At 37.7% G+C, this 15,863-nt stretch overlaps 1 protein-coding gene across 2 annotated transcripts in view; it reads right to left on the bottom strand.

The window, feature by feature from the left end:
* The window catches only part of PRKD1 (protein kinase D1), a 61,860-nt gene extending 46,830 nt beyond the window's left edge, over positions 1-15,030 (bottom strand). For both annotated transcript variants that reach the window (XM_010188696.1, XM_010188695.1), the window contains exon 1: positions 14,898-15,030. In XM_010188696.1, the coding sequence (XP_010186998.1) occupies positions 14,898-15,012 (115 nt within the window). In that variant the 5' untranslated portion in view covers positions 15,013-15,030. The remainder of the gene's footprint in view (positions 1-14,897) is intronic.
* Positions 15,031-15,863: the final 833 nt, after the last annotated feature.

A 15,863-nucleotide genomic window follows, 5' to 3' on the forward strand; every position in this document is an offset into this window, starting at 1 on the left:
TCACAGCCATGCTATACCCTCTCTGCATTGAAAATACAGGCTAGCATCTGTGCTGGTCAGCCTGCAGGTTAGGAGGTTGGACTCTCCACTGTTCTCTCATACGGAAGCAGCTGACTGGGATATTTCCTGTCATCTGTTCTCCCAGAGTCTACCAAGGAGTCATTTTGGGTCCTGCTAATTCACACCTTCCTTTTTTCTCACCTGGTCTATGAAACTGAGATATACACATGAAGACATAGTCTTCAGCATTTTGGAAACTCCAGTCATACGGCTTGCTACATAGAACTTACCTCCTCAGCAATGCAGCCCGCTAGAAACACATCACTGAGCCCTACCTTTGTACAAGGTTTTGGGGCTGGAATACAAGAGAGAGCGGACCAGCATCCCAGCAAATCACTGTTAGAGGACTTACTCTACAGCTTAGATACTCTCAGATACCACCCACAGAGAAGGTCAGCAAGAAAGTAAACTTAAAATACTAGATGAGGAACATCAATCTGTTGGTTGAAAAGGTAACTGAGGCAAGTTATAGGATGATCTCAGCATTATAAAAAAAACCACATCAATAGTAAAGATAAACAGTGATAAATTCTTATTCTACATCTCAGCCCTCATGACTGAATAACTGGAACTTATCATGCCATTTCATAAAATGATATACTAAAAAAGCCCTATCATTTTATACTGACATGATATTCAAAAATAAAAGGCAAGGAGAAGAAATGCATTTTATTTTAAGAAAGCTTTAAATTTGGCAAGTACTGCAGAATACAGCAATAAGAATACAAAACATCATTCTTTCTCCTTCTTTTGATACTGTTTTGGCAATGTTACACAGTGTTGAAAGGCATGGAAGTGGGTTTTAATTTTTAAGGTAAAAACAGTGTTTTTCTAGGCTTCAGATTTACATGCTCTCATCAGGCTCTGCAGACAGCCTTCTGTTTTCTTGTCTACTTGTGAAATGTTATTTCAGAGCGCTATTCACTGAAATTAGTGTGTCACTGGAACTTGATCCAGAAGAACTATGTTAACGAGCAAGTTACGCAAATCTTTACTCTGTTAAATATGGATGATTCATATTTCTTGTTCTGCCACCTGTACGGCATAGTTGACTTTCTATGGCTAAACCTAGCACAACTTAAATTTTCAGAGCATACAATTCCAGACGCAGTCATATATGAATGAAGTTCTTCTTTTAAACTTCTTCCATCATCTTGTAATTCCTAACCTTTTAAAATTACGTGTCTAGAAAAGCTTTCATATAGCCACTAACAATCGAACTTTTAACTTTCCAAATACTCCTGTAAACACTGAAAAAAGTAACAGCTCTGCTGATGAAGAAAAAGATACGCATATTTTTTTCAAACTAAATGGAGACCTTTCTTATTAACAAAGAGCTTCTGTCACATCCTTTTGCTTTGACAGAGCACTGATGCTGTGAAGGCAACTTTCTGGCTGTGCATAAAATTGTGCAGTGAAAAAAGAAGGGATTCTAAATATGCCTACAACCATATCCTGAAAAACTTACTACTCTGCAGAAAAGTTTTCAATATTACGTCCTTTATATGATACTGTTACACTGTTAACTCTCAGGCTAACTTGTCATCATCCATTTAAGCATTCCTAGTATCATCAAAACACAGACATTGAAACTACAACAGTTTTGACAAGACTATTTCATCAAGTCTGTTAATGACTTGGCTGTTAATGGCTCGTACTCCTTGTTCTGGGCTCAGGAGCAGAGCTATCATTCAGCACAGCTGGAAATGAGAACAAGTAGCCATTGAAAAGCACAGAGGCAAGGTCCTGCTTTCAGAGAGAGGCCAATGATTCACTGATCATTTTGAGTTTCAAGTCCAAAAGGGCTTTGAACTATTAGCAGAGGTAACATCCCGCTATTATCAACAACAGAGCTTCACGTAATGGGAGCTGTCATCTAGTATACACGCCTATCACAGTATAAGAAACCATCAACCACATGATTAGCAATATCTTGCAGATATGAAAAGCAAGACATTCTTCTGCTACCCTCTCCCATTTGGAATGCCCTTAGGAGTAACAGATCCCACTGACTTCCTGCAGGCACTCGCAACTGTATCCTTCCCTACAAAAACTGCTGGCATTCACTACTTAAAAAATAAGTGTAAGATACCATTATACACTTTTCCAGTTCAACCACTGTTTAAACCATAACAATAAATTACTGTACATATAATTTCACTGGCTGAAGAGAAAGGAAAGCATTTTATTATTTTCAATATTCTACCCTGGCAGAGCTTGGGTAGTTCATAGAAGCCAAAGATTTGATCTCTGAATCTCCATCTTCAAATCTGATTTAAAAATTAAACTATGATTATCAGGACCCTAACACATACTAGAAATTACAGCTTCCTAAAATCTAAACATGTATAGAGTTATAATCACTCTATTTTTTCTACTTTGCAATAGGGAAACTTGGATATGGAAAATCTGGATCTAATGAGCTTTCTGGATAGGTATGTGAATCCTTTAGCATTCTAAATTTTACATGCAGAAAAATCCTTCCAATCCAATAAATTTCATTTTGTTTTCCTTACCTATGATTGCTTTGTTCCAATGTTTTAGGTGAAAAATAGCTTAAATTATGAGTGTTAACAGTTGGTAGGTAATTGGCTGTTGGAGGCAGGGAGGGAGAGGGAGACAAATTTTCAGAACTGAATTTTGAACTTTCAAGCAGAAACCTACTACTTGCTAACTTCAACTGGTACAGGCTAGTTGCAATTTTTTGTAACACCCAGAATAAACAAAAGTGGCACGTCCTTCAGCGATAGAGAGACAGGAAACTGAACCACCAGCTACAAGCCCTATCACATGTTGTACTTCTGCACATGGACTATTTAGATTGGGGCTTGGGGGTTTAGAAAGAAGAGGAGGTGGAAAAGAAAGGCCCCCCAAAAGAAGCAGTCCTCAGAAAGAAGAAGGAACCTGGAAAGACAAAGGTGAAGATTATGCTTAGAGGCAAGATGCTGGAAGTGTGGGAAGATGCCAGAGATGTGGGAGATGGAGGCCAGGGGACATCCATGCATAACTGCAAGCAGTGGCGTAGCCAGAACGAACAAGAACATTGTGCCCAGCCTTCACTGGCCAGCAGCTACCTCCATACTAGGAGAGGCAGTGGGGAGCAAGTCAATGTAAGGCTGGGAAGGGAGCCAATGAGCAAGCATGTTAAGTAAGGGCAAAGCTCTGATCTCCTTGGTTCTTAAGTAAGCCCCATTATCCAGATTCATTATGGGTTGTTCTTTACATTGTCTCACCCGTGACGTGAGATTTAAGCAATAAGCCATAGGAGATAACAAACCATTTGCAATTATTTGTCCACTGCTAGCTCACACTTCTATGGAAAGTTTTAATAAAAGATTAACACTTATGAGTCGATATGCTTGATTCATCTGTACATTCTGAATGTTGGAAGTTCAATTTTAATGTACTTCTATTCATTTGAGAATGATTCCACAGTTTCAAACATACAAACTGTTCAGCATGGTAGGTTTTCTATTCATTTGAAATCCCAGCACAGAATTCTTTATTTATGAATTTATCCATTTTTCACCCAAGTGGATAAAGAAGCAATACCTTAGTTCATGTATTCAGGCTCCGTTAATCATAAAATTACACTACAGAGGTATTAATTTAGCATAGGAAAACAGAACTAAATACTCTGCTAGTTTACTGGAGCTATTGATGCAGTGTTCAAAATTAAATCTGACTACTGGCAATAAGGAGCAGCTCCAAATTAAAAATAAAACCCCTTGCTCCTTTTCTATGCTCAGACTGATCTAAATTAATATCATGAAGTAAACACTACAAGTCTTTTACATTTTTATTTTCTCTGACTTTGTTTTATAAGTTCTCCATAGTTCTTTTCCAAGGCTTCGGAAAAAAACCAAGTGATGGATGACATGGTCACCAGCAGAATTCTACATCGCAAAAAGGAGAGGTGCTCAAATAAAATTAGTAGCACTTGTAAAACTTATCTAATTCCTTCAAGCTTCTTTCATAAAAGGTTAAATAAATATATATCGTTATATACAGAATATACACAGGTGGGAGGTTTTTTGCATGGTATCACTGGATATCCATGGGCCCTAATGGGATGCACCCAGAAGGGCTGAGTTATCTGACTGATGTCACTGCAAGGCCACTCAATAACCTTTGATAGATCATGGCACTGGGAGAAGTACCTGAATGCTGGAGGAAAGCAAATATCACTTCTACTTTCAAGAAGGGCGAGGAGGATGACCCAGGGAACTACAGGCCAGCCTCACTCACCTTGAGTCCTGGGAAGGTAATGAAATAACCAATCACAGAAATACACAACTACTTCTGGAACCTGCTTTAGTGTCTGTCTGACTAGTAATGCTTTCTCTTCAGGTCTCAAGTCTTTGATATGGGACCATCAGAGACAAGGAACAGAAGCATGACTGTATATAACCATCGTGTTTTCTCAGCCACACTTAAATCTTTCTAGGATAAGGCAAGAAAAGGGACCAGGGAACCTAAAAATGCCAAGGAAATGGAAAAACTTGCATACAAAATGCCCAAGATAACATAACCTAGAAGAAATAAATGAATTATTGCTCTGAATTATGGTTAATTTTTTTTAAAATGGATTACAACAATTCAAGAATGACTTATTATGGAAGTCATAATAAGTGCCTGGCCAGGTAGATCTAGATGTAAAAAAGATAAACAAAATGTTTAGAGAATATATGCTTGCTCCACTGAAAATAACAGAAGTGTTCTACTGACTTAATAAGTTTACCCAGGATTTCACCCATTCACATAAACAAATGGCATTGAAATTAACATTGGGAAATGGCAATACTAATATTCCTCACTTGACATTCTGTGTTCAGTTTCTGTGAGACTGACCCAAAAAGAAGTTCAGTAAGAGAGAAGAACTGATGTATGAGAAAAAAAAAATCACTGGAGGCATGGAAGAGACTTCCATATAAGGAGATATTAAAAGATGAACCGTTTCATTTGGAGAGGAAATGAGTAGGAGTTTACTGGATTCAAGAGGAGGAGGAAGTCAAAAAACCAAACCAGGAAACAAACATAACCACGTGTAGTGCGTTAACCCTGACTGGATACCAGATGCCCACTAAAGCCACTCAATCACTCCCCTTCCTCAATTGGACAGGGGAGAGAAAAATACAACAAAAGGCTCCTGGGTCAAGATAAGGACAGAGAGATCACTCAGCAATTACTATCACAGGCAAAAGAGACTCAACTTGGGGAAATTAGTTTAATTTATTGCCAATCAAATCAGAGTAGGATAATGAGAAAATAAAATAGAATCTTAAAAATGCCTTCCCCTCACCCCTCCTTTCTTCCCAGGCTTCACTTTATTCCCTATTTCTCCAACTCCTCCCTGTCAGCAGCACAGGTGGATGGGTAATGGGGGTTGTGGTCAGTTCATCACACGTTGTTTCTGCTGCTCCTTCCTCCTCAAGGGAAGGACTCCTCACACTCTTTGCCTGCTCCAGCATGGTGTCCCTCCAACAGGAGACAGTCCTCCATGAACCTCTCCAAGATGAGTTCTTTCCATGGGTTGCAGCTCTTCACAAACTGCTCCAGCGTGGGTCCCCCCTTCCATGAGGTGCAGTCTTTCAGGAACAGAGTGCTCCAGCATGGGTTCCCCATGGGGTCTCAAGTCCTGCCATCAAACCTGTTCCAGCATGGGCTCCTCTCTCTCCACAGGTCCTGACCTCCATGGGCTGCAGGGGGACAGCCTGCCTCACCATGGTCTTCACCACAGGCTGCAGAGGAATCTCTGCTCCGGCACCTGGAGCACCTCCTCACCCTCCTTCTTCACTGACCCTGGTGTCTGCATAGTTATTTCTCCCACATATTGTCACTCCTCTCTCCATCTGTCATTGCCACTGCAGAGTCTTTTTTACCCCTTCTTAAATGTGTTACTGTAGAGGCACTGCCACCATCACTGATTGGCTCAGCCTTGGTCAGCAGCAGCTCTGTCTTGGAGCAGGCTGGCATTGGCTCTATCGGACACAGGGGAAGTTTCTAGGAGCTTCTCACTGAAGTCACCCCTGTAGCCCTCCCACTGTCAAAACCCAATACACCACTGTAGTATAACCTTCTTTAGCCACAAACTAGAGTGATAGGAGTCTTAATGTCCTAAGAAGCAGACAAGCTCTCCAAACTTTTTTTTGGCAACAATTCATACCTTAATTAGGTTAACAGAAACATTCATGGGGCCTCTTCAAGAGCTGGTGTGAGACAATTTTCAGTCAGAATGACAATGTCTCCAGGCTTGAGTCACTACCATCCAGATATTAAAAAAAAATGCAGATTACAACCTGTGGCAGTTCCTGAGTCTCTTCCTCCTTAGCATCCGTTTCAAATTGTTATACTCCCCAAGGGAAGGTGGTTTCCTTGTTTGTACTCAGACCCACTTTAGCTACAAACCTCAAGCACGTCCTGAAAGAAGATGTGTATCTTACCACAAAGAGTTGCAAACATCATTTATTGAAAATAACCATGAGGCTGTGTATTGCTATTTGGTCTTTCAAAATATCAAAGCCAGCCGTCAGCCAATGAAAGTAAATTCAGTAAGTTTAACAGTGATATTGAAAGAGATATTCTTTACAGAAGCCATATTTGACTTGAAACCTGCTGGGCAGCAATGAATTATTAAGACCATGAATTCAGAGAGACTGAAAAAGCAGAGAGATTCTGCAAACAATAGATTTTTTTCCTGACATATATCCAAGCAGTGTAGAATACACTGCTGACAGGTTATCAACACAACTTGTCTGATGGGCAACTTATTCCAAGTGAGTTACCCTTTATTTTTCATTATGCTCGCCTCTGAATCTTACACAGCTACTCTCCATTCAAGACTTACTACTATCAATTAACAAATACACTGATGCATGTTTGGTCAAGCATGTATTGGTCAAAGAAACTGTCAAACAAATGTATCAAATAAAAACCTACATGACAAATCAAAGAGTTTTCTGTTTATGATTACAATCTGTGTTAGCAGCAGAAACAATGGAAAGAATATGAAGAAGTGCAAAAGGGAGAAAGAAAATCTAATTGATGTATGTACTTCTCTTCTGTACTTAAAAAAGATGATGTAATTTTCTTAAAGAAGTGAACAAAATTTTTTCTAATATACAACTTCAAGTGAATCTATAAGCAGTAGTCTCCAAAGTGAGGTACACACTCCCCTAGGTGTCCATTAGGGTGCAGGAAGAAAACAGAACCTCAGCAGCACATGTAAGTTATAAATAAATAAATATACATATATGGGGGTCCATGCTCAAAAATTTTTAGTGATGGGGTGAACATCAAAATATTTGGAGACCACTGATTCACTCTGCCACTCTACTTTTAAGCAAAGTTCAAGTGCTATTAAAAGACACACCCTGTGAAATAATTTATAGCCATGTCTAAGTTTCACACACCAAAGAGTAAGGAAAGAATAAATAGATTAAATAAATTTGTAAAACAGTAAACAAAGCTACAAAGTTGATTCATCCTTTGACGGAAATATGTTTTGTATTACCATGCATTTTTGTTTTCTCCACCAACGCCTTTTTAACTGTAAGAAGTTCATACTGATTCAGAATGCTAATCAGATGATACCATCACATTAAAAGTCCAAATAAGCACGGAAATATCCTAGAAATACCCAATTCCCCTGGTACTTTATATTGATCTAGACTGAATTTCATCTGGAGTGACACTGACACTTCACTAGTCAAGCTTTCCAGATCATTTATGAACGTATTTAACAGCACAAACCTCTGCTAGTGACCTGCTTCCACTGTGAAAACAGCAGGTATTTCTACTCTGTGTTTCCTAAGTCATAAATATTTCTATTTACCCATCTGAGCACCTATCAGCTTCTTTAATGAAAGCACAGGTTTTTTTATTGGTTTTTGGAAAAGAAAGTGTTTGTATGACTTCTGGAAAACGCAGTGTGCTCTCTCGAATGAACATAAAACTTGACACTTTCATTAAAGAGTACACAAATTATTTGAAAATATATTATCTCCAAAAATTGGACAATTAAGATGTACAATGTAGGATATCTGATCTATCGGCCTGCAGTGGAACAGTGACTTCTCATAAAAAGGTCCTGCCCTGATACAACGATTTGTGAAGCTTCTCTCAAGGAAAATTAATCTTCCCTACTAATAGTATTTTTTCCAACTTTTAGTTTATTTTTTTTAATAAGTAAAAAATGACATTGTTTATGATTACCAACTAATCAAGCATTAAAAATGGCATCTAAAATCTAGACATGAGTGAGAAAAGCTTACTTAAAACCATAAAGGTAATTTTGCTCCTGTGAAGAAATACATTGCTCGCCTTCTTGCAATCCATGTTCACAGAATCTTGCAATTACTTCAGATTTTCTGCTGCTGAAATAATCATTAAATACTAAAAACACGTAGAAAGACCCAAGGAAGAATAACTAGCATGGCCTGTATTTCTGCAAGAGCACTAGAAGCAAAGCTGACACATGAACTGCCTTCCCTACTAACATTTGCTTGTTGTGTATCATTTTACTCAACGTGTACTGTCGATGATGCAGCCAGAAAATATAAGGAAGTGTTGTTGATAGGATATCTATTTTTTTCATCCTATTTTTACCTACTCCCTCCTGCAGCAGAAAGATAGAATGGTAAGGCAAGATGGGAGGGAGAATTAGAAAGATTCTGCTATTGCAGAAAACATACAAATCTTGAAGTCTGTATCCAGAAGGTAACAATTATAACACAAGCTGAAAAGACAACGAGGTAACACACTAACAAAGAAGGAAAGAACCTTTTAGTCCTAAGAACTTCAGATACAAAAATCATCTATCTGAAATTCATGACTCAAGAATTACGTAGGCTAATGAACACTGAGGGATACAAAATCAATCTACTTTAACCTAATCAGTAAGGAGCCTTACTGCCACAGAAATAAGAAAAAAAAAACAGCAAGAGAAAAGTAAAAGGACATAGAGGAAGAATAACTTTAAAAGATATAATCTTGGATAGGATAGAGAAGACAGTTGTATTTCTCAGAGACACAAGAAAAAAAATGGTGTTACTGTAGCCATGAAGTCACCAAGGCAACGATGCTTTTCCATCATGAAAAAGCAAAGTCACAAACTATGACCAACTATATAAGTATTATAAAATGATGTTCAAAGATACAACATCATAATGTTTATCTCAAGCTGGCAGTTGAACTAACATCACAATCCAGTTGATATGTGGCGTTTACTATAATTGCAATAGTTATTCACAGTTTTTATCCAGTTCAATATATTTTATCATATACAAGGCAGTACTGAATCCAAGTAAAACGTCCCCACGTAATGATCAGATGGTGTGCCTTCTATGTGATATTAAAACAGAAACAGCTTCTTAACAAAAGCAGTGGATCAATTCCTGCCCTCATCAGCTCAGCAAGGGAACGTAAAATAGCTGCTATTTGACTTCCTTGCTTCAGGAATCCCGCCAAGTTGAGCACAACTGCTCACAGCAAGCAGATGAAGCACTAATTCGCACAAGATGCTAATGTTTCGTTGTCTGCCTTCCAGTGGCTGGCAAAGATCTCTTGCAACCCAATGTAACTTTGCCCTAGTAAAAATAGATACGCTTTCCATAAGCAAACTCTTATTAAAGCTGCAAATACTTTTTTCCCCCTTCTATATAACATGAAAAGGCTTGGCAAATTTACACAGCAGTTTTTAATAAACTTTCAGGAACAAGGTATAGCCTAGGACATAAACAGGAACAAAAGCCTGAAGGCATCTATAGCAATTGTTTCCTTGAAGGCCTCGAAAAACAGAACTCAAAAAAGTAAGTACACAGCCACAGCAACTCTCGCTTGCGAGCTTGTTTTCTATAGAGTCTGTGCTTCCGTTTAAGGGAAGAAAGGCCATTATACTTCATCCAAAAAAAGGTCACAAGTACACAGATGAAGTGGTGGTGGTGGCACCTACAGACAGCTTGAAATAACTTAACACAACCTGCATTTTAGGAAAAGGTTAACTACAACCCAGATCTCATGTAATAATGTAAATCTTGCACTATCTAGTTTCTCCAGAGAGAAGAATTGTACCTCTTGAATATTAATATCTCTTTGGGGTTAACAAATGGCACTTGAAAGAAATAATTTTGGGATTCTTTTGACTAGCTTTTAAAACAGCTTCAACAATAATCTACTGTGAATTTTACTTTATGTTATCTTGGTGATTTGCATTTGCATCCTTTATTTCATGAGTGGAACATGAAAGTTACCTTTTCACCGGTCCAGATGAAGCTTGTAGCAAATAGTAATTAATCACATCAAGACTTTTCAACTTAAGCTCACCTTACTGAGCAAACAGTAAGACTGCAACTTAGAAAGAGACCTACAAAGAGGGAACTTCTGGTTTATCTTCCTTTCAGTGTTTATGAACGACTGACTACACATTTATAGCTACCTTTGATTATAACTTTGACTGCAACTTATGTACCTTCCTTCCTGGTTTGGGCTGCCTAATAATTTTTGAGATTATTCTAATCAAAAAGGAACCCTTCCTACAAAGAGTATTTTATGAAATTGTTTTTCCAAAGATTTGGATCCTTTGTCAGTCTAAAAAGCAATTTAACTAAGTAAATGTCGGACTGAACGAACACATTGGTGGAGATTTCCACAGCATTAGTAAAGGACTTTCCCCTCTTGTGCATCAAGAAACCAGATGCACCTTTTGAAGAAAACCTGAAATAGGCAATGCACCGCTAAGTATATCTGAATCTGTAACTCAACATACCCTTCTGCTTCCACTCTCATAATAATGCCTGACCTTTCACTTCCAAAATGCCAGAATCTATATTGGCACTGAATGATGATTTATTTGGCTGACCACAACAGCCTGTGCTTATCTCCTGTCAGCAGACAGATACACATTTGTTCATTGATTCTTACACTCCATTAAAATCCTACTGCGTAATGCACCAATGCAAAATGCAAGTAATAATGTTCATTACGAATATAAAAGTACAGCAGGTGCTACATTCTGAGCTGATTAAATTTCTTGTGTTTCACCAAAAACCTCTAGCTCTACCGCAAGCTGTTTCAGTTATATTGTATGACATTCGCAGATACATTTTCTTCCCTCAAATGGTCTAAAGTGCTTCAGCTACAATGAGCAACCCCTCTCAACTATACATTTTTCCACATAAGTTTTCATCTTTCAAGAACCTGTAATATAAGCTCTAAACCAGAAGATAATCACATTTATTATTCCTTAAACTGCAAAGAATATAAAGTACAATAAGAAAAAAAAATTATGGGTTGTCCAGCCTTTAAAAAAAGGCTTTGTAATTACTACTACAATGAAGAGTAGGAAATGCAGAATATTAGGATATGAGCTGATTACATAACCCCATGGTACTAGGACTGACAGTTCAGCTTTCTCCACCCTGACCAGTATCGACACATGCAATAAAAAATGAATGCAGTGGATCAGTAAAGCTTTTGACATCAGATATCAGTGCCTCAGGGGATGTTTGCCCACAGTGCAGAGTTTTCAGCAGCAAAGCTGTAGCAGTAACAGCACGTTCTACTGCCTCTTTCAGACACACTATTCAAAAACAACTGTGATAATATACCTTGAATTTACAGAACTTTAGAATGTATATTCTGTTTAGAAATTTGTAGTATAGCCTAGAAATAAAACACTTTAACCAGCTAAACATAAGCATCTGAATAAATATTGCATTTCTTTTGTCCTTCCCACTGCTCAAGTTCTCAATATCATCCACTGTAGCGCTCTAGGCCAATCTCTCCTGTTTTCAGAGGGTCAAACCCATATTTAGTATCATGAAAAAAAAGTTTTAAAGCTCTGTGTGTAGGTAGATTTTTGTTTTAACTAAAAAAGAGAGATAACACATCTTCATCTAATTCGTATTGCACTATTGCAAAAATGTGTAATAATTTGAAACTATATCTGAATGTATTTCAATAAAAAACTGCCTGAATTAGTTTGAATACTTCCCTGAACATTACAGACTGTTTATATAGTTCTTTCTGTTCTCCAGTGTCGCAGAACTGGGAATACTTTCCTTCCCTCCATGACACAGGAATTTTAACATTGCAGAAATGAACTGCTGTATTTAGTTAAGGCTCATCTGTGGGAGGACACTAGCGCTTTTGAGTGTTTATGAAGGAAATTTATTTAATCTCTTATATAACTTAAGATATCTGACCAAAGGCTTTCACTTATAGTACTGTAATCATCAGTCACGACATTATATACTGTAAGTTTAATCTGCTGTCCTTTGCATTTAGAAGATCTTTCGAGCACAGCATTGTCTCATGAAACACACTGAACCGTTAGCAGATGAGTCTGTCTAAAGTCAGCTATTTTTGCAGCGTCAAAGTTCACGTGCAAAGTTCATGGGAGGAAACCATTCCCAATTTTATAATACAGAACATGTAATGTGTGGCTGATCTTTTACTTCCTCTTGCTGTAGTTTTAGGAGCTGGTATTACAGCCATGTCAATACAGAAAACATGCCTTAGTAATTCCTCTTCACAGGAAACTCCTGCAGTAGGACAGCAGGAAGACTGCAAGCAGACGCAAGTCGATGAAAGCTGTGATTCCAGCTTCAGGAAATCACACTGAGGAATCTGGTATGACAACACAACCGAAAAGGCGCAAACAACTGACCCAGCCCTTTTCTTGGGTTTCAGCTGCTGAACTCCTTGAGACATCACCAACTGATGACTGAGTGGTCTCCACTCCTCCTCCTCTGGCAAACCATCTTATTGTCAAGGTTTCATAATAAGATCTCTTTGCGTAAGTGGGTTTTGTTGAGGTTTGTTTTCTTTTGTTTTGCTTTTAAAAAGCAGATTTCAGTGTTTTATCAAAAAATCACAACAGTTCATCTAAGCAGCAACTTACATCAAGTAACTACATAACTAAAACCTCATATGTGCAACTGTACCAGCAGAAAGGTGTTTATGTGTGTGTGATCTACAAAGACAAGTTGCATCAAGAGGTATGGGGAATGAAGTATTTCTTGCTGAACTCATACCACTGTAACTGGGGAAGGAAAATGAGTCCTGAACTCCAGAACTACAAGAACTAGCTATTTCAGCAGTGGCTCTCCATGAAGCCCCATATAATTTATGGATTATCAAAGTAGTATCAGAAGGAAACACCTGTCATTTTTGAAGAAAAAGAGGGATGATTTGTAAATAGTTTATTAGTCTGTAATGAGAGTTGTGACATCTCACATTTTCTTTCCCAGTATCTTAGTAAAGTGATAAGCAATAGAACTGTTTGCCTTCAAAGCTCAAATTGGGATAATCTTTTACTGTGTTTGTTGCTTGAAATAACAAAATCTTAAAACTCCTACAATTTTCTTTGGGGTTTAGTTTGTATTATAGAAGAACCCTACAATCTTACATGCCAAAAAAGGGAGCGTATCTGAAAATAAACACCTATTTAGACTTACAGTTTTCAAAATGCATTTTGCTTTTCTTGAGGATCTAAAGGTCAAAAAGTAAGAGAAAACAAAATTTTCTGATTGCACGTACTATTGCAATAATATCTTACAAATGTGGTCCCATTGTCGTCTGAAGAGACAACCTGATAAAAAGGCTACAGAAAAGGCCAAGGTACACAATGCCTCATTCTTTATGGGCAAGACCAGCCTTCAGGAATCCCAGAAGGAAAGTCTGGAGAAAGACTTACCCTCAGCAGAGAAGAAGGATATTAAGGAACAGTTAAGCAAACTGGACATACATAAATAAATCCATGGAGCCTGACAAGTTGCACCTGACCAATGTCACTACGTGCCCACTCTTGACTATTTCGCACCATGTCCAGTTCTGTACTGTGTCTGGTTCTGGCCTCCCTAGTCCGTAAGTGACATGGGCTTAATCTAATGAATAATCTGATCTAAATCATAACCTAAATATAGATTATTTGTCATCTTTTGCACAGGGTCAGAGTAAGTTTCTGGTATGCACTATCAAACATATTGTGCAAACTTGATTATTTGACACAAATATCATTACTTAGGGCATAATGTTTTGAAGTACTCTGCACTGTTCTAAATCTATTGCCTCTGAAGCTAGTTTAAAAATAAGTGCTTGCAAAAAGAATACTTTGTCAGCTTTGCTAATATAAAATACTATGAATACACGTTTATTTGCATAAGAACTAGATAAAAGATTTTCATTGCTAATGAAGGAGAGGCCCAAGGAAGACTTCCAAGTCTTTTGGCAGAGAGGAGAAAAATTATTACTTCTGTTGTTCAAGAAAAACATGGAAACAACATCATAGTCTTTGGGCCATACGGAATGAAGAAACTAGTATATTTTTCTGGAAGAGTCTTAAGATTCAACCCTAACTTGTAAGTTAAAAAAGCCACTTCATTTTAGAGACATGAGTGATGCAGTTAAAATTACATAAATTAGGCACTCTCAAAATAACATATGAAACAGCTTTTAGCACTGGACTGACGGTTGGTCAAAGAGATAGCAATACTTTCCCTTATATTTTCCAGAAGTAGCTTTAGATATACTCAGCGGGTGAGGGAAAGAAGGGGAATGGAAATAGAAAATAGAAAAGAAAGAAATAGAATTAACAGGCATAATGTGTCTGAGAAAGATTTTGACCCAGTGTAGGTGAAAGTCCATACAAACAAAAATTACTTTTTCTTGAATCGCAGAATATTAGGAGTTGGAAGGGACCTCGAAAGATCATCCAGTTCAACCTCCCTGCCAGAGCAGGATCACCTAGACAAGTGAATCCTAACTGGGCAAAAAAAATACTGTGGCTATTTTCAGTTGCAAAAGCATGACAGTATTTTTCATTGTTTTTTAGTTACCTGACAAGACAACTTCAACCAGGTCTCCTTCTTGGATATCTGCAGCTGATTTTACCAACTGGAGAATGTTTTCAGAGGCAGGGTCATGGCGGAAGAGCAGGATTTTGTCATACATTCCGTAAAAACCACACTCGGGAAACTGCAAATACAAACCAGTGAGAATTTACTACACTGTAAATTATAATTAATATAATTAAATTTTGAGTGCAGTCTAGACCATTCCTCAGGCTAGTACCAAACAGCATATAGATCTTTCATATATGACAATATTTATCAATGTATTCTGAAAATGGCTTTTCCCCCAAGCAAGTAAGCTCATTTGCTTTTCTCTTCCTCAGTGAGCAATGCGGTACCCAGTAGAAAATGAGAGAGAAGTGCGTGCTACTGCTGATAACTTCTTCAAAGACAAATGCCTGAGCAAGGTGACCTAATTAGACCCTCCTGAAGCGGGTGTTTGAAATAGATGACCTTCCTTTCAGTCTGTATTATTCCATGATTCTATGATCTCTCCCCAGATTTGTGCCAAAAAGACGCCTTGAGGTTAGAAGAAATACTTTACAGCTCTGCCCAAGATGTAACACCTAAGAGATCTCATTAGCAAATATCTGTTTCTTGAGACTAAAGTTACTAGACAAGTACTACCTTAAGTTGCTAGGCTCATAATGTTTCCAAACTTAACCATAATCATCTATTTTGAAGGAAAGAATCTAGAGTTTTGAAACCAGACTAAATCCTGTTTAATATTAAAAAGATTTTAAAAAACTCAAGGGTTATAAACTAAACTTGGTATTATTACTTAAGCATCTTTTCTTTCTTTTTTCCCCTTTTTTCCTTTTTATCTTTTTTTGCTGCAGCATAAGATGTGAGTTAATTTTTTCACAGTCCCAGCTTGAAGAACTAAGATTTTGTTTTCAAAACATAGCCAAGAAACCCTTTTTCTGATACAAAAGATTCAATTCAGTTTTA

This window comes from Mesitornis unicolor, unplaced genomic scaffold, assembly GCF_000695765.1.
Source record: "Mesitornis unicolor isolate BGI_N332 unplaced genomic scaffold, ASM69576v1 scaffold10077, whole genome shotgun sequence".
Taxonomy (NCBI): domain Eukaryota; kingdom Metazoa; phylum Chordata; class Aves; order Mesitornithiformes; family Mesitornithidae; genus Mesitornis; species Mesitornis unicolor.